Below are 21,874 nucleotides of genomic sequence, written 5' to 3'. Positions count from 1 at the left end.
CCTACAACTCAACAGGTAAAAATCTGCAAGCAGGTTTGAGTCACGACTAAGTATAGACGCGTTGCATCTTAGGGTATTTTCGACCACACAAGAAGTATATCTAGATAAACGTTCGTGGTCACACTGGCAAACCCAAAAAATTAAAATTAAAGAGTTCTGCGTGAATCGCTTTAAGCCATAAAGTCGCCGAAATAGCGTAAAAGCAGACGAACTCTTAAATAGCTCGACCAGTAGGTAGTGACCACAGAAACAGTGGGAAATGCAATTGAAGTTTGCCACTTTCTTTTGCATATCCACATTGCTTTCGCTTGCATGTGCGTGTGTGTGTGTGCATGAAAATAGAGTGCAGAATAATTTTTGCCAAATTGGCAACAATTTGCAAGCGATTCGCTAGAAATTTGAGTCACACCTGTCTGGAAAATGGCCGGAGAATTTAGAAAAGAATGTAGAAAGTGTGTGAGAGCATGAAGAATTCTTCGGTTAAAGCTACGCTTTCCAAAGTAGAAAGTTCGAGTTGCTGGGGGAAAGTCTCCCTTTTCCCTCCACTTCCCCCCTCTTCGTGGACTTTTGGAGACATGTGCGTGCGTGTGCGTGAAGCTGTGGGTTTTTCAAGGTTTTTCCGGAAAATCGCTGGCCTTCAAAATTAGCTGCGAAAATCAATGGGATGTGGGATGTACGCGGGGTCCTGAAAATTGGCACCTACAACATACATATGTAGTTTTCCAGCCAAGAAGTGGATGACTTCATCGCGGGGAAATTCGATACGTTGAGCTGGTTTATTTATCTTTTTCGCCCAGACATAAACATTATAAACTAATGTGTATACAATACTCGATACCTCTTTCAGACGACTGTTTTTTCCATTTGACTTGCCAAGGAGTGCAAAATGAGCCGGCCATAAGAGCAGAGCAGCTGATAGCCCAACACGTAATCCCCCAGAGAATCGGAAACCAAGCAAACCCAGAGAAATCCTTCAGCTGCCAGTTAAAGAACAGAAAACTCGAGGTAAACTGTAAACACGAGTGTGGAGAATGGTCAGAAAGCAAGTTGGAATCGAAAACAGTGCATCCTTAGCAGTAAGCAAGCAGCAGGATCAAAAGGAGCAGGACTATAAGCCAGAGGATCAGAAGCCGAAGGATCAAAAGCAACAGCACATCGACATCGACTTGACGCCCGATCCGGCCAGCAACTTCAACTTCGCCCAGCAGGCGCAGGCCAACTACTCCGCCCGCACGCTAGCCGCCAGCTATGAGCACGGCCAGAATCTCGGCCTGCAAAATGCCCATCTTGCCACCAGCAGCACCACCAACACGCCCTTGCCCTATGATCTGTACGAGGTCGCCAGCTCCGGCTCCATCCTGCCCACCGAGATACCCATCGAGGACGAGGAGCGGCTGGAGCGCATCTTCAATAAGCTGGACCGCGATGGCGACGGCAGGATTGACATCCACGACCTGTCGGCGGCACTGCACGAGTTCGGGTTGTCGAGCGTCTACGCGGAGGTGAGCAAAGCCTATTTATAGGATGATATATGGAAGCTATCACATCTCAGCTAGCTGTACCAAAAGTATTATGGATAGGACCTATCTGAGACTCCCATGATTTTAACAAATGTCTCTTTGGGTAGAGAACAAACAATCTTGATTAGCATAGTTGAACTACACGTGCCCGGGGCTCGCCATTTTCTCAGGGAACTAACAATGCCCCTTTCTATTAGCTATTCTTCGCCAAACAGACGGCTGACGGTAGAGATCAATAATATGCGGCCTTGACGGGCAAAAGTATCTGAGAATCTTAATTTATACATTGTGCATTGTTTGCTAGCTCTGATCAGGGCGAAACATTTGGCACGGCAGCTGACCCTGGGCAGCTTGACCCTTTCATATCTGCAGTTGCCAAAAAAGGGCTTATTAAATCATGAGAAATGAGGGGTGGCAAACCAGGCGAAGGAGAAAAATCTATTTTTAGATGAGCACAATATTATTTCGCATACAAATCTCTTTGTTTGACTAACAGATATTGTTTGTGGTTTACTAGCAGCTTTGTTTACATTTTAGCGAAAACAAACTAGTAGCTATTGGCCATGAAGATATAAACACGTATATAAACTAATTTAAACTATTACTTTTATCCTGGGACTTAAATTCTACTTCTAGTGAAATCCTATATTAGTTTATTAATGTTGCACAAATCGTGAACAACAAATGTTGTGAAATTACATGCAACAAGTATTTCGACAAGTCCCGAAAACAATCAGAATTGGATTAGATGGTATATAGAGGGTTAATGTGCAGACAACTGAGAAGATTTATATGGTTTCCGCCGGCGAAGCCCGCATGATACGAGAAATTGATTTGCTTTCACGATTCAGGTCGATACTCTAGTCAGCGGCTCATTATTATGCGAAAGGCCCGCGAGTGCGCGACACTAATTTTCCAGTAATATTCCGGCAGTGAACCTAGTAAATTTTCCAGGAGCAACGCTGGTAATATTCCGCACTTGCCTTCATTACAGAAATTCCTTCAGCAGTCGGACAAGGATCAGAGCGGCAACGTGGGCTTCGCCGAGTTCCTGCACTACGTGCGGGAGCATGAGAAGAATCTGGTCCTGCAGTTCTCGCACCTAGATAAAAATCGCGATGGTAGGTAATTGATTGAGCCTTAATTGGATTAGTTTCAATGAGTGAATTGTATTACAGGCAAAGTGGACTTGGAGGAGCTGATATCGGCGTTCAAGGACCTGGGCCTGGACATTGACTTGGACGAGGCCAGAAATCTGCTCACCAGGTGGGTTAATTAACCTCAACTCTCTCCTTGTGCACTTGTTGATATGCGTGACTTTACTTGCAGAATGGACAAGGACGGCAGCCTGAACATTAGCTTTAACGAGTGGCGGGACTTCATGCTCTTGGCGCCCTCAACGGACATTCACGACTTGATTAAATTTTGGCGGCACTCTACTGTGAGTTTACTAGAGATACGTAGTGCAAGTTGCTGAATTTAAAAAAACGGAGAGCAGTGGTTCTTCAAAGGTGTTACACTGCCTCTCTGGATTAGTTTTCGTTCTATCGCGTTTGTTTTTAATATATCTATGTATACTAGTATACCTGTAGCTGTTTAACGTTAACTAATTGCCAACTTTTACCCTTCTTATCCCCTCGCCCATATCCAAAAACAAAATTAAACCAAAAAAACAAACACACACTTCACACACCAACTAACCAAAATGTCGAATGTAGTACCTACACCCACACTACTCCTGACTAACTGAGGAAGATCTGAAGGTACATATCCGTCAAGTTACATATTACGATTACCATTGATATTGTTGTAGACCCTCCCACGTAGAAGCAGGGCACTCGGGAACACATACGTACCTAGGCCCGGACACTGTACACACCCATCACACCCCGTCACACCCACCGGGAGAAAAGGCTTTATCATCAGTCCCATTCGCTAATCAGCCACTAGTTATATTGCCTGCATGCGTATTATCTCGTAGTATTTTACCTTCACCCGAGCGACCATTTTTCAAGGACCGGAGCGCCCAAGAGACGGAGCTTTAGCCATATCATATCATGTCCACTCTCTTAATCACTCTCTTTTTTTTTTAGTCGGGACTGACGTAAACATAATGATTATTTCATCAGACTGTTTAAACGCTCGCTTTATGGGAAGTCCGTTTTTGATATCGTTCCGACCGCTTTCGAGATCATTTTCACATTGTCATAAAGATGCAGCAATTTTTGTTACACAGCGAACATGTTTCATGCTCAAAAGAGTAGAAATCCGTACAAATTTGATTAGAATATACCATTTTTATAGTTATCCCTTCTATTTGCATTAGTGCATTTTATCTTAACGATCTTCAAGATTTAACAGCGTACCTGGAAACAAATTTGTGAATGCATTGCATGAGTAACATTCTTCGTATTATCAGTCTTTAAACTTGAGTTAAACGAACTTTTAATTTGGTTTAGGTTTAATTAGTTAGTCGAATGATTCGTACTTGGGCTTAATCATGAGAACCTTAAAAAGGGCCAAAATAGCTAAACAGCTCCAATGAATTAAAATTGAGTTACCAACTGTACCGAAAGTCTAAGTACCATTGCTTTCTTTGTACGTAATTAGATGAATTCGTTTGATAGTACATTATAATGTTGATAAGTTGTTTGCTGAAGCTTTTTCCAAATATCACCGCATTGTATAATTTCTTTCGGTGTTCCGTGGCAGGTGACGATGTCATCGCTTTGTTGTCTGCGTAATCATTTTGTTTACTTTTATCTGTTTTTTTTTTTCCTTTCTGCTCACTGTCACTGTTGAATTCCACAATTTATATCAATTCCATGTAACTAACTGGAGAATCATATCAAATGAAGGCCCCACCAACAAAAAGTACTTGCCATTTAGATGAATCCCCCAAAATTCATCGATCGTCTGGAACAACTTTTTAAAATTTGAGACTATCAGCTGCGGGTTTTTTCTTTGTTTTTTTTCTTTTTTGCTTTGTGCAGACTCAAAATCTTAAGGTCAACCGGCTCCAGGAGATTGTTGCCAAGCCGACTTGGGGAGGCCCGTTTCTCGGCAGCCGGTTTCTTGGATCTAACTTAGTACTTACTACTGCCCGGCTAGACAGGTCCCGTTCCGGTTGCTATTTTTAGGCATTCCAACGAGCACACAGGTCCGCGGAGTAGCAATCCTCTTGCATTAGGCTGATGAGCGAGTGAAAAGTGGGCAAATGCGAAGCCTGCGCACTAACTGGTGGGCTCTAATTAAGTTGCCAGCCAAACTATGATTGATTGAACGCACTTTCGCGGCGATAAGACCCATGTACATGTACATGTATGTATTTGCTTTGTCGTTAGCATGTTGCGAAAAATTTGTACGCCAATTGCGCGCTGTAATCACTCTTGGCCAAAGTCCGCAGTCTAGAAGTTGTAACTGTCGCGCATTCGAGAACTCCAGAGGCAGCTGTAAGCAGTGATTGAATTCGCGAGCTCTCGCAGTGAGCTAACAAATTAAATATTGTATAAGTTTTGGGTTCATAATAGTGTTATGGCTCTGTGCCTGCGATTTGACACGCAGTCAGCAGTTGGACAGCTCAATTCCCCAAGTGGGCGGATGATACCATATCATGCAATTCAAGTGTTTCTGGGAATTGTGCTGTTCATTACTCGAGACATTGGCTATTTAATGCCGCTGTTGGGGGCTCGTTAAGTAGGCAATTGAGTAGCACGCCCGGTGCAGCCTAACCACATCTGTATTCATTAGACATCGTAAACCAATTCCAGCTGGTTTAGGTATCAGTTGCAACTGGAACGAACGATCTCCGCCAGCGACAGGCCCTAAAAAATGGGTGTGTTTTGCGACTTTTCCTGCTCTTATCGCGGGCCAATAGTCTAGAATCTTGTGGTCAGAGCTCAGTATTCAGTGACCAGCTTGTTGTTTCGCTGATAAGAGTGTGCCATTTCTATTTTGCGTTTCTATAATTTTTATTTAATTTTAAACATGTTTTCTGTTGACGACACGCGAAAAGTTGCCCCGAACCTTTCGCTTTAATCAGAGACCTTATTTACACAAGTGACGTTTGCATGGTAATGAAGTGGAGCAAAAGTTTCCACCGCCTGTAAACAATTAAGATCACCTCCGTGGCGAGCGTCATCCAGGCGCGGAGGAGCTAATAAAGTCACACGCCCGTCATGTGGCTATCAACTGTGTGGCAGACCCTCGAGATGATGGCGCTGGTCGCTCCGATCCGGTTTTGCCATGCGAAAAGTCGCTTTGTGATAAAGAATCGAAGCGTGTAAACAATAACAGGCAAATAAATGCCAAGAGTGTCTGGCCCATTGACCAAGGGTGTCGTTTATTAGCCACTTTTCGCGACCCATTGTTGTGATACCAAAACATGGAGTGTATTTGCTCCAAGTTCCATTAGCTCGTTTATCATAATTCTGCAAATATGTGATCCATACTTCTCATGAAGTCTTTCTTCAATGGAAATATTTACAATGTATTTATAAAATAGCACAAATAGTTTCTGGTAATTCTTAATGAATGAAGAGGTTTGAGAAAGTAGCCTTATGATTCAGTTCAGTTCTTCAGTTATCAGGCAAATACTTCAGTTAGGGTATGCATATCTTCGATACCTTTTTTCCAGACACACACTTCTTCTACTCATTTGTTTTGGTTGTCAAAAAGAGCGGGTAAAACCGTCGAGCGGTGTGGGAAATGCGTGCCACGCAGGCCTAGGCAATGATAGCTAATTGGCAAGAAGCCGATTCTGGCTGGGATTGGGGTGTAGTTTCCATGGTAGGGGTTGTTCAGAGGCCGCACGCGCGCTGCCCCATCGAAGTCGGTGGGGAAAAAGAGCGAGGGGCAGGCGCCAAAAGCACAGAGGTGTACTTTGCTCTCGGGAAACTATAGCGCGGAGCTTCGGCTGCGATCGCCGACGCTCTTTGGATTCGGATGCGGATTCGGGTTCAGTCTTCAGTCGGCTGGCTCCCGCGTTGGTTGTGCGCGCGTTATACCCTCTACACCCGAGAAACAAGCCAAAGGCCTCTTGCCTCTGGAGCGTAGTTATATAATTGAGCTCGAGCGCGACAAGTGTGAATGTGCACAATTGCAATCAAGCGAATCGAGCAAAGTCTGGCCGCTTTATTGGGCCACAGCATCCACAAGATAGTAGTGTATCTTGCGAAGTCAACAAATCAAATGAAATAGCAAAGCCAAAGAGAGCTGCATCATATTTTGTGACTGTAGTGACTGCGAGTGAAAGTTTGCAATTGTCAGTTTTGAACAGTGAAAGCCGCATACCGCTAAGATAGGCGGAAACGGAAACGCAAATCGGAGTTCGAGATCGGAAGTGAAACAGTGCAAACGGGACAAGATGCTGCGGAATAGCACCTACCAGTACAATCTGCCCGTCGATTACCACAATATTCAGCAAATGGCAGTCGCTGGCGACATGATGGAGGACTTCGTGGTCATATTTCGCGATATGATGGGACGGGTACGTTGCTGACAGGCCCCTTTTATGACCCTTTGCAGGCCAAAGTTCCCCCTTCGAGTCGATACATTATACTTTATGCGACCCAGTGCAGCGGAAGCTGACTCATTCGCGAGTTATTTGTTGTGATTATCTTATCGTTCGTGTGGTTTTTCCCTGGAACTTCAACGGGGATTGCCATCAGGCAGTCTCTGCTGGATGGGACTTACCCAATAATTCGGGGAAAGGGAAACAGTTTGATGTCAATAGAGTGGCAATATTAATGATCTCTTGGAGAAGCATTGCCTTTGCTTCGCTCTTACTTTAATGCCACACGTGTGTGCTATTTTCGCGCTACTTCCTCCCTGTTGTGCATCTAAAAATATAGTTTATAATGTCTGCGATTGAATTCCCATTCAACTTCGCAGCTGTTGCAATTGTTCGCTGCACTTGTGCACACTTACACAATGTTTCGTTTGGTGGTTTTGGTATTCGGGTTTTTAAGTTGCCCCATGGGCGTTCAAGTCGCCTAGCAACAGACGTTCCCTCGCTGGCTGGCGGGCCAAAAGCGAGCTCCGTCGGGTGACGTGCTGATATGGAACCGGTCTGCTCTGCTCCCCTCCCCGAAATCGCCAACAGCAGGCAGACTTTAACTTTTACGATCGGCGAAGACGACATACTTTACTCAGAAACGCACACACGCGCACACATGGCACTTGGCCTAAGATTTGCGCTTCGCGTGGCTCTCCCTCTTCTTTGCTCTCTCGTGTATTTGTGTACTTCTGCCAACTTGTTGCTAGGCGCCTGCAAACGTCACGGTTTTGTGGTCTTGGCCAACAGGGCGTATGTGTGTTAACGCGCCTCAGCATAATACATATGAGTGTAACAAGTATACGCACAGTGGGCGAGTGACTGACTCAGCGCCATGTGATTGACCCGCTCCCTCCTGCCTCGTTATCCACAATTTGGTCAAGCCCCCACAATTTGTGTGACGTGAGCACTTTTCTCTCTTTATGAACGTGTTGATATTTACATTACACTGATGTTTACTTTGAAACTCGCTGACGTCGGTTTGGGAGAACTCAACCCACGTCAAGATCACCGCAACAAATTCTGCGGGCATGAGTCAAGTTCATCAAGTCGGTCGATGATCCACCCTACCTATATGCATTGAAAAAAAAACCCAGATATTCGACTGCGATGGCTTATAGCCTTGCTATCTTGCTTGATCGACCATTCAAGCATATTCGCCTTGAATTCATGTTAGTTCATTAGTCCAAGGCGTTTAAAAGCTTGTAAGTGGCTCTTTGTGATCCAAAGGTTGCCCATTCATGGTTGCGGAAAAGCCAGGTTAATCGTTTGTTAACCTGTTTTCTTTGCCAACGAGAGAGTAGTCTCCGTTCAGGGTCATTTCCACGTTTGTGCGCCAAAATTACGGCTAACTTATAAATAGATCATTGTGTATAAAAAAAGCTCTATCGCACTCATGTGACTCGGTGTTTATATATAATATATAGATATATGAGATCGGGAATGATAAATTCCATCAGTAATGACGTTGCATTAAAAGAGGCCAATTTACATTCCGTAAAAATTTCCATCGCTCTTTTTGGATTAATATGCCATTTCGTTAATTGTCCAACTAATTCCCACAATTTTCTGAATGGAAACCCCATGTGATTGCAAGTTGCTAATTGTGAGTGCAAACTGAAGTCGGTTTAAATGCTTAAGTACACTTAACCCATTCACTGAACTTACAGCCTTAAATTTGGCATCATTACCAGAGGTTAGAACTCGCATTCCGCGAGGAGACTTCTCGAAATTGTCACCCTCCGTGTGTGAATGTGACAGACACGCCGAATGATTTGGCACATTCAAAGCGGATGTTTTCACCGGGAAACACTGGATATATCTTGCTCCGCTAAATAGATAAACAAATCACTTGGCTTCTGTTATTATTCGCATGTCTATTGTCCAAATTAGTTTCAATGACACCGGGCACAGGCCGTTTGGGGTGGGAAAAAGTGTAATAACCTTTTATGTTCGCCCTGAGGTTCTGGAAAATCACTTTATAACGCTGCAAGTGGGAATCAATCGGATTCAGTTGGATTTTTTGCTCGCACGAAAGCTTCGCACATCACAAGACTTGATAATTGTTATCAATATCAGACAGCTTTCCGGCTATCAGCGGCATTAATTCGATTTAAAGCCAAAAGCTGTGCAATTCATGCGAAATCAAAAATAATATTTCACAGGCCCACTTGGCGTTAGTTTTTTAAGGAGAGAGAGAGATCCCTTACATTGCACAACCAATTGGCGGCAGACAAAAGGCAGGCGAGCCAATTATAATTATTTTCGGGGTGGCGCACGTCTGAAGAAAAATCCGCAAATCGAGAAAATAAAGTACATGGTTGCGGCACGAACCAGATATACGTACATATGCAGCTGTGTCTATGTGTTCCTGCACGAATGGCAAAACTAATGTGAATGATATAACTTTTGTTTACGGCTCTGCATCGTTCTTTCTCGCCCGCTTCCGCAATTCTCACTGGGCATCGGGCGATGGGGATTTTAGTGGCGCGTGTGGATAGCCCAGTCCGCCCATCGCATCACATCACTCTTTTGCTTTTTGTGCATAAGCAACCAGCATTATTATTCAATATTACCGCACCTGGTTGCATTGTTTCTTTGGCAAATAGAGATAGCAGTCGGTGCTAAATTGGTTTAGAATCATGGCGCTGAAGGCTCTCAAAGAATTGGTTAACCTTGTGGAGGATGTCGAAGATTGTTGCCTCTCCGAGGAAGTAGTAGTTCACGTAAATGAATGCATACTTATAATTTGTATTTACTCGCTAGAAGGAATGGAATCTTTAATCAGCTATGTTAAATCCCTTTTCCTTTAAAATAGACTAGCATAATCCTAGATCGCTATTCCAAAACACAAGTATTTTAATCGCTTCCCTTTGGATTTTTGCAGTACCTCGACATCGGCGAGGATATGAACGTACCTGATGACTTCACACAGAAAGAGATGCAGACGGGCCTCTGGTGGCGACACTTAGTGGCCGGTGGCATAGCTGGAGCAGTTTCCCGGACGTGCACAGCGCCTCTGGACAGGATTAAAGTGTACTTGCAGGTGAGTCTACCTCGATACAGGAAACATTTCTCTTGAGATCTAAACAAACGAATTCTCCCAACCAGGTACAAACACAAAGAATGGGAATCTCAGAGTGTATGCACATCATGCTGAACGAGGGCGGATCGCGGAGCATGTGGCGAGGCAATGGCATCAATGTGTTGAAGATTGCCCCCGAAACGGCTTTCAAGTTCGCTGCCTACGAGCAGATGAAGCGACTGATTCGCGGAGACGATGGCAGCCGCCAGATGAGCATCGTGGAGCGATTCTATGCGGGCGCAGCGGCAGGCGGAATTTCACAGACCATCATCTACCCCATGGAAGTATTAAAGACGCGCCTGGCGCTCCGGAGAACGGGACAGTACGCGGGCATTGCCGATGCGGCGGTCAAGATCTACAAGCAGGAAGGAGTGCGCAGCTTCTACCGTGGCTATGTACCGAACATCCTGGGTATTCTGCCCTATGCCGGCATCGATTTGGCGGTATATGAAACCCTCAAGAGGCGGTACATTGCCAATCACGACAACAACGAGCAGCCCAGCTTCCTAGTGCTCCTGGCGTGCGGCAGTACATCGAGCACACTCGGTCAGCTCTGCTCCTACCCGCTGGCCCTGGTGCGCACTCGGCTACAGGCACAAGGTGAGACTTTCATTCAGGGTCATAATTGATTCTATCGTAATGCTATAATAATTTTCCCATTTCCACTTGCAGCCGCCGAGACAATTGCCAATCAAAAGCGGAAAACGCAAATACCCCTGAAGAGCAGCGACGCGCACAGCGGCGAGGAGACGATGACGGGCCTGTTCCGCAAGATCGTGCGACAGGAGGGCCTGACGGGGCTGTACCGCGGCATAACGCCAAACTTCCTCAAGGTCCTGCCGGCGGTGTCCATCAGCTACGTGGTGTACGAGTATACGAGTCGCGCCCTGGGCATTAAGATGTCGTGAGATGTCTGTCCTAATCTCGCTCCAATCAGGTTAACTCGGCTCGGCCCGGCCACCTCGGCTGTGCGGCCCCGCTCTGCAGGGCGGATCGGGCTGCGGCCGGGAGTGCGGCTGGTGATCCGGCTGACGCTGTGCTCCATTTTGTATAGTAGTAGCGTTAGGTTAAGTCGGCTCGGTGGTCGCCACTCGCTCTCTGCCGCAATGAGACAGTCTCGTGCTGCTCCTTTCCTTAAGTGTAAAGCAGGCCTCTTCCACGTTCTGGGTTATCCGTTTTAAGTTTTTATAGTTGAATTAGTTTTTGGTTATTTTCTTAAAATATAAAATAAGTGATACTATGGCTAATTTATTTATAAACCAAACGCAAAGGAGAACATGCAACATTGTGGCGTGTGCTAATCCCAAAACATTTCTTAGGCCATCAATCCTGCGACCTACAAGTAGGTTTAGGCCACTCTATCTCTTAAGAGCTAATTTATTTACAATTGTACGTAGGCTACCACCTTTGTTGAGGGCCATCGCTCTCAGTGAACTGCTAAAAACACACATACCAAAAAAAAAAGGAAACCGGCTTCGAAGAGTTTCACGGGTTTTTAGTTCGTCCCATCCGACTGCTTTCGAAGGCGAATTAGCTTAGCGTAAATCAGAGTGAGCCAGGCAGACGGATTGCAAGGGGGAATCAGGTATCTGAAATCGAGGGATAGACAGACGGATGGATACGGATACTCGGCAGCGTTTAAGCTTAAACACAAAAGACATTAAAACTACGATGTACTCGTCTCGTTTTTGCTTAGATTAATCGATTACACAAAATAATGAGAAACACTTAACGTTTACAATGTGATGATAATAGTTTATAATATACACATATACATATAACTATACCCATACCTACTAAAATACCGACTTGTAAGCTTCAATCAGCTGTCGCAGTCTCTTGAGCAAGTTCGGCGGCGAGGCTGAAAACTTTGTAGCATTTTATTTGTTAAGTTTAGTAACACTTTCTCTTAGATCGTATTGCAATTGAAGCCAACGAGATTAATTGTGACGAAAGCTAACAAACAAAACAAAACAAAACCAACACAATACCCATACACCATGTAATTTATTTGATATATCATGTGAATCTGAACCCGATCGCAAAACCGACCAATCATAAGTTCAATCCTATTTTATATACACACTGTAATGGTTCTGAATTTAAAAGCATATGTATAATTTGTACCCTACTCTTAATTAGCCAAATTGAATTTTGTACGACTGTAGTGAAAATAATGACTTTTTAAATATGATTTATCACTATCCCAAAAAACAAAAAAAAAAACGCTTTACCACAGCACCGCATTTTTAAGAAGTCAAACACACTTGAATCATTTGACTTGATCATTAAAAATCACGCAATCATTATTCGAGTAAATAAATACAAAGATTAAAATGAAATCTGCCGCAAAATTTGTTTATAATTTATTAGTCTTATGTTTTTACTTCCCCACAGGATATTCGTATATACTTTCTGATAATTATAAGTTTATTCTCTGCATTTTGACATTATGGCGAACCAAAATTAATGAGTGTCACGCAAAAATGTTACACAAAATATACTCTTCTACTTAATTAAGGTCTTTCCAAAATGATAAACTGATAAACAATGGTTGACAAAGTCTATCTAGTCCATGAGCAAATCTAAATATTAATGAGAGTTTGAAATCAACTTGAGTATTTTCCACGCGATGAAAATATACTTAACATATTTAACTACGAATATATATATAACTACAAATACTCTGATATACATATTGTTATATTTTTGTACGTTTAGCTAATTTTTAAATAAATTATTTAATGTGATTTATAAGCCCGATTCCAGTTACAAATAAAATGCGAATTATTACAACTGATCGCTTGCATTTTAAGTGGAAATAAAGTTAATAACTATATAGTGTCAAAGTCGAAACCAATGTAAATATTTCTATTTATTTCGAAAATCAATAAATTCTTCAAAAAAGTATCGAAAGTGAACCAGTACTAGTTCGGAACTCAATACCGCATATTTATAATGCGCCGCCGAACTGAAAGATCGGTGCTATTTTTGGAGCAGGAACGTCCGCCAGCTGTTTCCAATACTCAGCGGTTTCAGTGTGGTGATCAGAAAACGCGGTCGATTCCCACTTCTTCAGCCGTTGCACCGAAAATCTGAATTAGATTTTACATAATTTGGAGTCCAAATGGAGTTCGACGCCACGTACCACGAGATCTGCTCCGCGCAGACGGTCCAGTCGGAGAGGAGGGGATTCTTCAACGAGTTCTGCGTGGACGTGCGGGATGCATGTGGCGACAAGTGGCTGCGCAACTACTTTGGCAAACTGAAGTCCAATGCAGCCCGAGTGCTGTCCATCTTCAGCGATCGCGAGGTGTGCGATCCAGTGCTGGGTGTCCTGGAGCATGTGCAGCCGGTGTTCAAGCAGAAGGATGCCCTCTTCTCGGCCCAGCGACGCGCCCAGGCGGATAAGCTCTACCTGATGAGCGGCAGTGGCGAGGGCGAGGAGAGCAGGGAGCTGCTGCAGCAGGCTCTCATGGCCGCCAATCTGGCCGTGATGCGGGCTCCCGACCGCAATGCAGATCCTGTCCTCGATGAGGGCCTCACCTTGGCACTGGCCTACAGATCGAGGGCTTCCATACTGATCCGCTTGGGCGAAGGGGAGGCGGCATTGAATGACCTCAAGCTGGCCATCAACTTTGGACTGGAGCTCAAGTCCAGTGTGGATTACTACTTGAAGATGGCCAAAGCGTATGCAGGTGGGGTCAGCCAGGAGCAAACCGATGGTATCATGCTTATGGAAAACCTTTTATTTTCAGTCATGGGGGAACCTGCCCGCGCTGAGATCTCTCTGAAGATAGCCGAGAAGATGCCTGGCTGTGATGCCACCCACATCGCGCTGTGCCGCAAGGAAATATCTGCTGCAAAGCCGAAGCCCAAGGAAGCCACCTCGGAGCAGGTGCCACAACTGGCACATGGCGAGAGTGCCGAACTAGTTGGTGCGTCCAAGGTGGTGAGGCTGGTGGAGACCAAGGACAAGGGTCGTTTTGTGGTGGCCAACGAGGGTCTGAGAACCGGTGATGTTCTGCTCTGCGAGGAGCCAGTGGCCGCCTGTTTGGAGCCCAGTTACTTTGGCACTCATTGTCACCATTGCTTCAAAAGGTAAGGGATTTATAATCTTGGATCTAGCTGTACATAGTTCCCATAATTTTCAGGCTGCGCACGCCGGTTTCCTGTCTCCACTGCTCGGGAATCGCCTTCTGCTCCGCCCAGTGCATGGGCGAGGCCTGCTCCAGTTACCATCGCTTTGAGTGCGAGTACATGGACCTGATGATCGGCTCTGGCATGTCCATTCTGTGCTTCATCGCGCTGCGCATCTTCACACAGGCGCCTAGCTTGGAGCAGGGCTTGGCCACCGCCAATCTGCTCTTCGAGCACTTGTGCTCCCACGAGGAGGATCGTCAGCCGGACGACTACTTGCGACGAGCTCTGATGTCTGGCTTCCTGTTGCGCATTCTCCAGAAGTCGCTGTACTTCGGACGTCGCAAGACTGAGGGCGTCAATCCCACTGCGGTGGAGCTGCAGGTGGCCACCGCTTTGCTGGGCCTGCTGCAGGTGCTCCAGTACAATGCCCATCAGATCTATCAAACCCAAGTGACCGAGGAGCATCGCTTCGACGGCAGTAAGACGGTGTATCTGGCCGCAGGCCTCTATGGTACTGGTTCCTACTTCAATCACGAGTGCTGGCCCAGGTGGGTTTTATTATTTTAAATATTATAGAGATCATTAAGGATTCTTCTTTTTATTTAAGCACCGCTTGTCATTTTGTTGGCAAGAAGCTGGTCCTCACTGCCACCAGGCCACATCGTGCCAATGAATTGGTGGCCGTGAACTACGGACCCATTTTCATCAAGAACAACTTGAAGGAGAGACAGCGATCCTTGCGAGGACGCTACTCCTTCAGCTGCAACTGCATGGCCTGCCAGGAAAACTGGCCACTGCTCCAGAAACTGGACAAGCAAGTGCGATTCTGGTGGGTACTAGCCTCGCTATCAATTGATATACTATAATATCTTTCAACATTAAAGGTGCACCTCAGCCAACTGCTCTAATTTGCTCAAGTTCCCCAAGGATTTGGCGAAGGATGTGCGTTGTCCTCGCTGCCGCAAGAACATCTCACTCAAGGAGAGCGTAGCCAAGATGATCAAGATCGAGGAGCTGTATCGAGAGGCTGCCCGGGCCATGGAGGCCCAGAAGACCGGGGAGGCCATAGAACTTTTCAAGGAGGCGCTCGAGATGTTCTTCCACGTGGCTGCACTGCCTCACAAGGACACCATAGTGGCGCAGCAGTCGCTCCATAAGTGTTTGTCCGATACTGGCACCACGTTTAAAAAGGAAGGGAAATGAACGAAAACTAGTTAATGGCTTGTGCGCATGTATTATTAAATCGTTTTTTCTACTTGAATGCAAATTAAATTTCATTTTAATGTTGTAGTTCATTGGTGTAAATGTAATTTTTTAAATTGCCCGCCTTCCTCATTATTGAAATCTAATTGGAATCTTTATCGGGAATTTTCCAATTGAAATGTTTTCAAAATAACAGAGCTCTGTAAATGCTGCGCTGTTAAGTGTCTGTTAATGGAAACGAATGTTCGTGGTATTTTCTAAAGGTACGGCCACACTGCAGCTGAATTGTTTTGAAATTTATTTGGTTTTGTTTTTCCGGCTAAAATGTTTAAAAAACTCAAGCCAGGTGAAAGTGAGGAGGATGTCCTGCGAATGGCAGCAGAGTTTAATGCAGAGAGAGCGAAGGATCCCAATTTCCAGCCTGCAGCGGCATTTGTGCGCATGGATAAAGGTGCGTCCAGATTCCCTCTGCTTACCAAAGATTTATAAAATATAGTTATTGTTGATTGTTTTCACTAATGTAGCTCCTAAAAAGTCCATGTTTGCCCAAAGACGAGAGCAGGCAAAATTGGGACGTGTTACTTCTACTACAGCAAAAAACGAGGAGCAAATTCAACCTGTTCCCAAAGAAATCATCCCAGAGATTCCAACAAGTGTCTCAAAAGAACGTGGAACGCATGTCAGCCAAGTTCTTCTCGATGAAATCCAGGAAAACATTCTGGGCGATGTGAAGGGCAGCAAGATGGATCCAAGTTCCCTAGGCAAAGTGCTGGGCGAATTGGTAGAAAGAACTGAAGGAACCAGGAGATCTGCTCTCAAAGATTCCAAAAAGGTATTATTGTATGCTTAACTAATTGTTATATACAAATTAATAATGTTTCTTATTGTTTTAGGTTGATTCCGGCAAGCCGCTTAGCATTTTCGCCAAAAAACTTTTAGGTGCTAAGTCTTTAGATGAGGAAAAATCAAAAAAAGAGTCGGATTCTCCAAGAAATGACACAAGTTCCATAATAAAAGATGCGAAACTGGGAAAGGAACTGCATCAGGAAAACCTAAATGTACTCAAGCAAATGAATGAACAAGATATTTTGGCAGAGAAAGAAAGGTTGCTGGCTTCTTTGGGTAAATTAATATCTTTCCGTAAAAAACTATTTTTCTTAGAATGTAAATATTGCTTTGCAGATCCCTCGTTGATAGCTTTGTTGTCCAAGAAACGACAAGCCACGCCGAATTCCAAGCCGCCCAACCCAAATTCACCAAAGATTATAGAAGCACCACCCATGCCCACACAGCCTACAAGAGCCCAAGATCCACAAATTTCTTCATTAACCGATGGGAATCCAGCTATTGAGATATTGCAAGAGAGCGATAAAGGAAATTGGGTCAATTTCAATCTCGTCGAGGAGCATAAATTGGCGTGGATGCGGGATATTCCCGCTAAGATAAGTGAATTGAAGCCCGGAGAGCAGTTCAATGCTCGTTTTGATTGGAAAGGTGTGCTCCTGCCTCACACTCTCAAGGATCAGGATGCATCGAAGCAAATCGACGAGCGAGAACTTTATTTACACGGCGAGGAGGCAGATCGTCCTGGCTACGCACTGCAAGAGCTGTTTCGATTAGCCAGGTGAGCATCGCATATTTGCTAGATCGGTTTCTTACCTATTTTCTTTACTTTTCAGATCCACCGTCTTACAGCAAAGACTATCTGCCTTTGGAGCCATAGCTGGGATCTTTAGCATCTATAACCAGGGATTCTATGATCAAGTCTTGTCTCTACCCATATCAAAAATATTCTTTCTGCTGCGCTTTGGGCTCGATGACAATGCACCTGCACAACTTGAGGTTGTAAGCCGAGCTCTATCCAACCTGTTCTATAACGAAACCGACGAAGTGCTTCTCGATCATGTTCAAGACAATGCCTACTGTCATTGGCAACCAACCTTAGAGGTTTTGGGGAACGGCAGTGATGGCAAAGGAGAAGATACAGATACCAACTCCATAGCATTTCTGCAACGTTACATGAAGCTACTGACCACCAGTAAATCTGTGCGTGCAGAAGTGGATGAAGATGAATCGGAGAGTCGCACGTCCATGGATGACTTTCAACTGGCTGAAACAGATCTCATGGACTGCCTGCTCAGAACAAATATATTGCAAAGAATTCGGTAAGCAGTGAAATGTCTTAGAGCTACAGCTACTTCTAATAATACACCTGTTTTTAGGTTCATCTTGGATTCTGTGAAACCAGATAATAGCACTGTGGAGTCCTGCCTGAAATTACTTATAAGGATAGCTCGTACAAGTACCAAAGTGGCTCGTCAGCTGGCCAATGAGAGCCATCTTATAGATACACTCTTTAAACATTTTCTACCCTCTTCGAGTGGAAGCAATCAGTTTTATGGCCAGCCGCAAGTTCTATTTCTAAAACTAATTCGAGTGTTGATTTGCCAACACCTTGATATAGCTAAGGGTATTTCCAAAGGAGTCCTGATTGGGCGACTTCAACAATACTTGTTTCTCCAAGACAATAAGGTTTGTATGCGTTTGCTTTTGTCAAAGTGATTTTATTGATGGGGTCTCTTTGGTAGGTCCAGATGGTGCGCGTTCAGATCGAGGCACTGCGCATACTGCGCTGTTTGCTGCTCTTGGGAATCGTGGATCGGGATATATTCAGGTTGGTTATCACTACCCAAGTAGCACTATTATCTCTTCCCATATGAATTTTCCGTTTACAGCAATGTAGCACTTGACGGTTTCATAAGCGGTTTCACAACCATCTTTTCCCTCTGAAAGGAGATACATTTTAATCAGTTCGAATTGTTAAAAACACTTTACATACTCTGAGTTCCACACGAATCGACCAATCCGTTAATAGTTTTGTGTATTTCCTCGGGTAAAACCTCCAACAGAGCTTCCAAGTGCATGATGTTTTGTGAATCCATCTATAGGGAAAGTAATTTTTCATGAATAGGAAATTATTCCAAGTTTTGTAAGGGTCACAAACCAATCCGAACATATCAAACATGCAGTAGAGAAAGCACTTAATCTGGGGATCTGTGGGTAGTATTCTATCTTTCACCGACTTGTCAATCATCTCTGTAGTGTAGGGAATTTAAACCATTTTGTTTAAACTAACAAAAAAAGTCACTTACCTACAGAAGCTCCTGTCTGATTTAAACATCGTACTCGCAGTTTTCTCACCTGCTTTATGATCGTAGGATTAATTTCCACCTAATAACAGGCACAACAACTAAATTAATTATCAAATTATTGCGTGGCAGCAAATACTTACTCCTTGATTACCAGGAATTAAATCATATAGTATGAGTAGTGCTAGAAGAAGACTAAAATGTCGTGCAGCCATTTTTGCTGCTCCCCAAAAATTGCTGAAATTCAACTGAGCGCTTTTTAGTCTGTGCCTCATTTTTATAGCCAAACGAAGTAGGAATAATAACTATGATTTTGGATAATTTATAGGCAGTTCCTGCCCGCGCTGCGACAGCTACTGGACTGGCATGGCAATCACTGCGCTTTCGATGGAGTGGGCGGATCCGTGCTGGTGCGACAACACGCAGCCGCCCTGCTGGTCGCACTGGTGGCCAGTGGCGAGAGCGGAGCATGCGACGTCGAGGGACAGAAGCTGCTCGTGGAGCCGCTTAACAACTGCTGCTGTGGCTGGATGCATGCTGCTTCCCGCGTTGCGAAGATCAAAGATGTAAGTGCCTAAATATTCATTCTGCTATATTAAACTAAAACTCCTAACAAGAATCTGTATTTCTAGTTCAGCCAGATGACGCTTCTGAGCGCTGCTCTGTACGCTGTAGGCTGGTTTTCTCGGAACAGCTTGTTGGGAACCACCAGTTTCCTGCCCTTTCTGCGCAGCATCCTTCCGAAATTTGTGCAGTCCAGCGGGTTTATAGCTTGCGTACATGACCTAGTGTACGTTGATCGTGGAAGACCTCAAATCACACCTAATTTAATTGCTATATTCCAGCAAGGGCTCCATAATGCTGAGACGCCCCATCGATCGGCGCCACGTGCATGCGGCGTTGCCTAACGTGGGCGCAGTGTTGATGCACGACTACGGGCCGCAGTTGGTTGTCAGTGAGACGTATCCGGTGCACCTGTTGAGTAACCTGTGGGCCCTGCTCGCCATTTCGCTGGAGAGCGGCGAGAAGCCATTGTTCGCGGCGCTTATACAACCGGCGGTGCTCGAGCCTCTGGCCGAATATCTGCGCCAGCTGAGCACCCAGCTGAATCGCGTCCTGGCCACCAACTTCTTTGCCCGCAGCGAGCTGAGATTAATCCATCAGCTGCTTACAACAGATGGAATCGAGATCTATCTGGAGCGACAACAGATGCTGCAGTTGGTGTACAATTACCTATGCTGCCTGTCCACTGCCCATGCCACGCAGATCAAGAGCATCTTTGAGCGCTTCATTTTCAATGGCGACTTTGTCAAATTGGACGAATCTAGTCTGAAACTACTGCAGCAATCGTGTCTGGAGATGGTGTATCCTCACATCATAGCTGTAAGTATTTCTATCCTCAATTTATGTCTCATAATGTAGATATGGCATTCGTGGCTCCTTGCTTGATTGAAGGAAAATTTAATTTCCACTATCTTCTTTTTAACAACTAGGAAGCACTTCACGTAATAAATTAAAGTAAAATAGAAAACAAACCACAAGCGTCAACAGACTCAGGAGTAGAATTAAGTAAAAAAGATAACAGACTTATGAAATCGACTGACTTGCAATTTCAATTTCCCAGCTCGGAGCCGCCGTCATACAATGGCACATTTTCAATGCATATTTATTGATTTTTTGACTTCTTCAAACAGGACAACTCGGAGCCGTCGCTATCCTTGAGCTACACACAAGCGCCCATCCTGCCCGCGGACTGGCCCTTCTTTCAGCTCCGGGTTATCCTCAGCAATTACTTGCAAAATGTGCAGCAGCGTCCAGCGGCTATACACTCAGGTGAGGATGCTTACTTCGAACTTTGCTTTTCTTGGGGATAAATCATGTTTTCCTTTTCTTTTTTTTCTTCTTCTGTCTATTGAACAGAAAACCAGGTGGTCCGCATGACGTTGACTTTCGTTCGGCAGTTGGAACGAGAGGGACTGCAGATTGTTAGCCCGCTGGAAAACCTTATGTATCTGATGATTGCCTTCATGGGCCCGGACTCGCAGTTCCTGGCTCCGGATTTGCATGAGCTGCTTCGTGATTGCCTGATGGATTTCTACAGGGAGAATGCAGGCCATGTATTCGACTTTGATGCAGAACTTGTGGATAAGGCGAGATTTGAACCGCTCTACTATCTGTTTGTGGAACACTTTGAGGCGGCCAGCTATGGTGATGAACTGTTCAGTTCTCTGGTGCTGGTGCCTCTGGCACAGAAATATGATAATAAGTGGCGAAGGCGTCTTTGGTCGGAACATGTTCAGGCTGTGCGTTTCATAAACTGTGATGAAGCTTTGGTAAGTGCAAAAGGCTTTAATTTGAAATGAATGTGAACTATATATCGGTTTGATTTTCCTTCTGCAGCTAATGGGAAGACTGTCTGCGTATTTAGAGCCCGTGGAGGAGGAGCCTTCGTTGGTGAAGCTGTACGGCGATGCATTGGCACAAAAGATGGTTCGTCCTGGGAGCATTGCCTATCGAATAGCCCAGCACCACTTTAACCACTCGACGTCGGTGCATAAAGCCACATTGTTTTGATAATCTGAACATTAATTATTGATAGGAGCTCTTCACGAGACTGCGATAAACGTACTTAATTTCGGAATCCAAAGTCGTTTTCATGTGACAATACTCTATTTATAAAGCAAGCTGATTTGGGTTTATCTGCTCCTCTTTTCAAGTGCTACCTCGCAGTTACTTTGAGTTAAGTCCATTCAACTGTAGCCTAAATTTGTGTCTTTAGCATATACCTCCTCTTTTGTACACCATATATTTTCCTAGCTTAAGAGATAGTTCCAGTTGAATGCATAGCTAATTACTGGGAATTCCACAGCAGGCTGGTCGTTTATCAAATATGGCACTGCACTTTGGCTAAGGCAAATAATTACATTTACGGATAGGGAACAACTCCTAGGTTGTGTAACCGTGCTTTTTGGGCTAATTACGATGGGCCAACGAAAACTGCGTGTGACAGGCCAACGGTTTGCAGAGCATTTTGCTATCGCACTCAATTAATTAACATCGTTTGACTTATTGACACATGGGCCACGACAACTTGCCTCCTCCTTGCGCCTTGGCAGTCGTAAGCTTTGACGGCTGATAAAATGTATGTAATTAAAATGAACACAATTGGAGGGGCCAGTGCTAATTAAATCATTTGATCTAAGTACTCGTGCGTGTTGGT

General features: G+C 44.7%; 4 protein-coding genes across 7 annotated transcripts; 3 read left to right on the top strand and 1 right to left on the bottom strand.

Annotated features, from left to right (window-relative positions):
• Nucleotides 1–70: 70 nt before the first annotated feature.
• On the top strand, nt 71–11,399 carry LOC6737815 (probable calcium-binding mitochondrial carrier CBG00135). 4 transcript variants are annotated; one of them, XM_016169682.3, is made up of 8 exons: nt 71–230; nt 848–1,502; nt 2,515–2,641; nt 2,699–2,786; nt 2,850–2,961; nt 9,962–10,120; nt 10,186–10,759; nt 10,832–11,399. In XM_016169682.3, the coding sequence occupies exons 2-8, from the start codon at nt 1,032–1,034 to the stop codon at nt 11,065–11,067; spliced, it is 1,767 nt and encodes a 588-aa protein (XP_016031598.1). In that variant the 5' UTR covers nt 71–230; nt 848–1,031; the 3' UTR covers nt 11,068–11,399. The 4 variants fall into 4 exon arrangements, with proteins under 4 accessions (XP_016031598.1, XP_016031597.1, XP_002084643.2 ...); XM_016169681.3 differs by having other exon boundaries at nt 71–234; XM_002084607.4 differs by lacking the exons at nt 71–230; nt 848–1,502; nt 2,515–2,641; nt 2,699–2,786; nt 2,850–2,961 and adding an exon at nt 6,448–7,008.
• A 1,704-nt stretch (nt 11,400–13,103) lies between these two features.
• On the top strand, nt 13,104–15,575 carry LOC6737814 (SET and MYND domain-containing protein 4). The gene is made up of 5 exons (XM_002084606.4): nt 13,104–13,857; nt 13,918–14,260; nt 14,314–14,850; nt 14,910–15,131; nt 15,187–15,575. The coding sequence occupies exons 1-5, from the start codon at nt 13,287–13,289 to the stop codon at nt 15,503–15,505; spliced, it is 1,992 nt and encodes a 663-aa protein (XP_002084642.2). The 5' UTR covers nt 13,104–13,286; the 3' UTR covers nt 15,506–15,575.
• Nucleotides 15,576–15,741: 166 nt separating this feature from the next.
• Nucleotides 15,742–21,295, top strand: LOC6737812 (RNA polymerase II-associated protein 1). Its single transcript, XM_002084604.4, has 13 exons — nt 15,742–15,956; nt 16,030–16,337; nt 16,399–16,627; nt 16,688–17,129; nt 17,185–17,670; nt 17,728–18,037; nt 18,094–18,179; nt 18,983–19,220; nt 19,287–19,444; nt 19,500–20,037; nt 20,349–20,487; nt 20,575–20,987; nt 21,055–21,295. Exons 1-13 carry the CDS (start codon nt 15,830–15,832, stop codon nt 21,226–21,228), a joined length of 3,648 nt encoding a protein of 1,215 aa, XP_002084640.1. The 5' UTR covers nt 15,742–15,829; the 3' UTR covers nt 21,229–21,295.
• On the bottom strand, nt 18,049–18,952 carry LOC6737813 (general odorant-binding protein 69a). Its single transcript, XM_002084605.3, has 5 exons — nt 18,798–18,952; nt 18,658–18,736; nt 18,510–18,601; nt 18,345–18,447; nt 18,049–18,291 (listed from the first exon to the last, which is right to left on the bottom strand). Exons 1-5 carry the CDS (start codon nt 18,927–18,929, stop codon nt 18,191–18,193), a joined length of 507 nt encoding a protein of 168 aa, XP_002084641.2. The 5' UTR covers nt 18,930–18,952; the 3' UTR covers nt 18,049–18,190.
• Nucleotides 21,296–21,874: the final 579 nt, after the last annotated feature.

Source organism: Drosophila simulans, chromosome 3L, assembly GCF_016746395.2.
Source record: "Drosophila simulans strain w501 chromosome 3L, Prin_Dsim_3.1, whole genome shotgun sequence".
NCBI lineage: Eukaryota > Metazoa > Arthropoda > Insecta > Diptera > Drosophilidae > Drosophila > Drosophila simulans.
The sequence above is the reverse complement of the archived record's forward strand: the minus strand, read 5'-3'. Positions and strand labels throughout refer to the sequence as shown.

What these genes read in the sequence shown, in the direction of transcription:
- LOC6737812 (XM_002084604.4), top strand. Translation starts at nt 15,830, where the DNA reads ATGTTTAAAAAACTCAAGCCAGGTGAAAGTGAGGAGGATGTCCTGCGA. An exon ending in AATATATTGCAAAGAATTCG is followed by an intron (nt 17,671 to 17,727) that starts GTAAGCAGTGAA and finishes ACCTGTTTTTAG; the next exon opens with GTTCATCTTGGATTCTGTGA. An exon ending in GTGGATCGGGATATATTCAG is followed by an intron (nt 18,180 to 18,982) that starts GTTGGTTATCAC and finishes GATAATTTATAG; the next exon opens with GCAGTTCCTGCCCGCGCTGC.
- LOC6737813 (XM_002084605.3), bottom strand. Translation starts at nt 18,929, where the DNA reads ATGAGGCACAGACTAAAAAGCGCTCAGTTGAATTTCAGCAATTTTTGG. An exon ending in TCAGACAGGAGCTTCTGTAG is followed by an intron (nt 18,602 to 18,657) that starts GTAAGTGACTTT and finishes CCTACACTACAG; the next exon opens with AGATGATTGACAAGTCGGTG. An exon ending in CGATTCGTGTGGAACTCAGA is followed by an intron (nt 18,292 to 18,344) that starts GTATGTAAAGTG and finishes ATCTCCTTTCAG; the next exon opens with AGGGAAAAGATGGTTGTGAA.
- LOC6737814 (XM_002084606.4), top strand. Translation starts at nt 13,287, where the DNA reads ATGGAGTTCGACGCCACGTACCACGAGATCTGCTCCGCGCAGACGGTC. An exon ending in GATGGCCAAAGCGTATGCAG is followed by an intron (nt 13,858 to 13,917) that starts GTGGGGTCAGCC and finishes TTTTATTTTCAG; the next exon opens with TCATGGGGGAACCTGCCCGC. An exon ending in TGTCACCATTGCTTCAAAAG is followed by an intron (nt 14,261 to 14,313) that starts GTAAGGGATTTA and finishes CATAATTTTCAG; the next exon opens with GCTGCGCACGCCGGTTTCCT.
- LOC6737815 (XM_016169682.3), top strand. Translation starts at nt 1,032, where the DNA reads ATGGTCAGAAAGCAAGTTGGAATCGAAAACAGTGCATCCTTAGCAGTA. An exon ending in CCTAGATAAAAATCGCGATG is followed by an intron (nt 2,642 to 2,698) that starts GTAGGTAATTGA and finishes ATTGTATTACAG; the next exon opens with GCAAAGTGGACTTGGAGGAG. An exon ending in GGATTAAAGTGTACTTGCAG is followed by an intron (nt 10,121 to 10,185) that starts GTGAGTCTACCT and finishes TCTCCCAACCAG; the next exon opens with GTACAAACACAAAGAATGGG.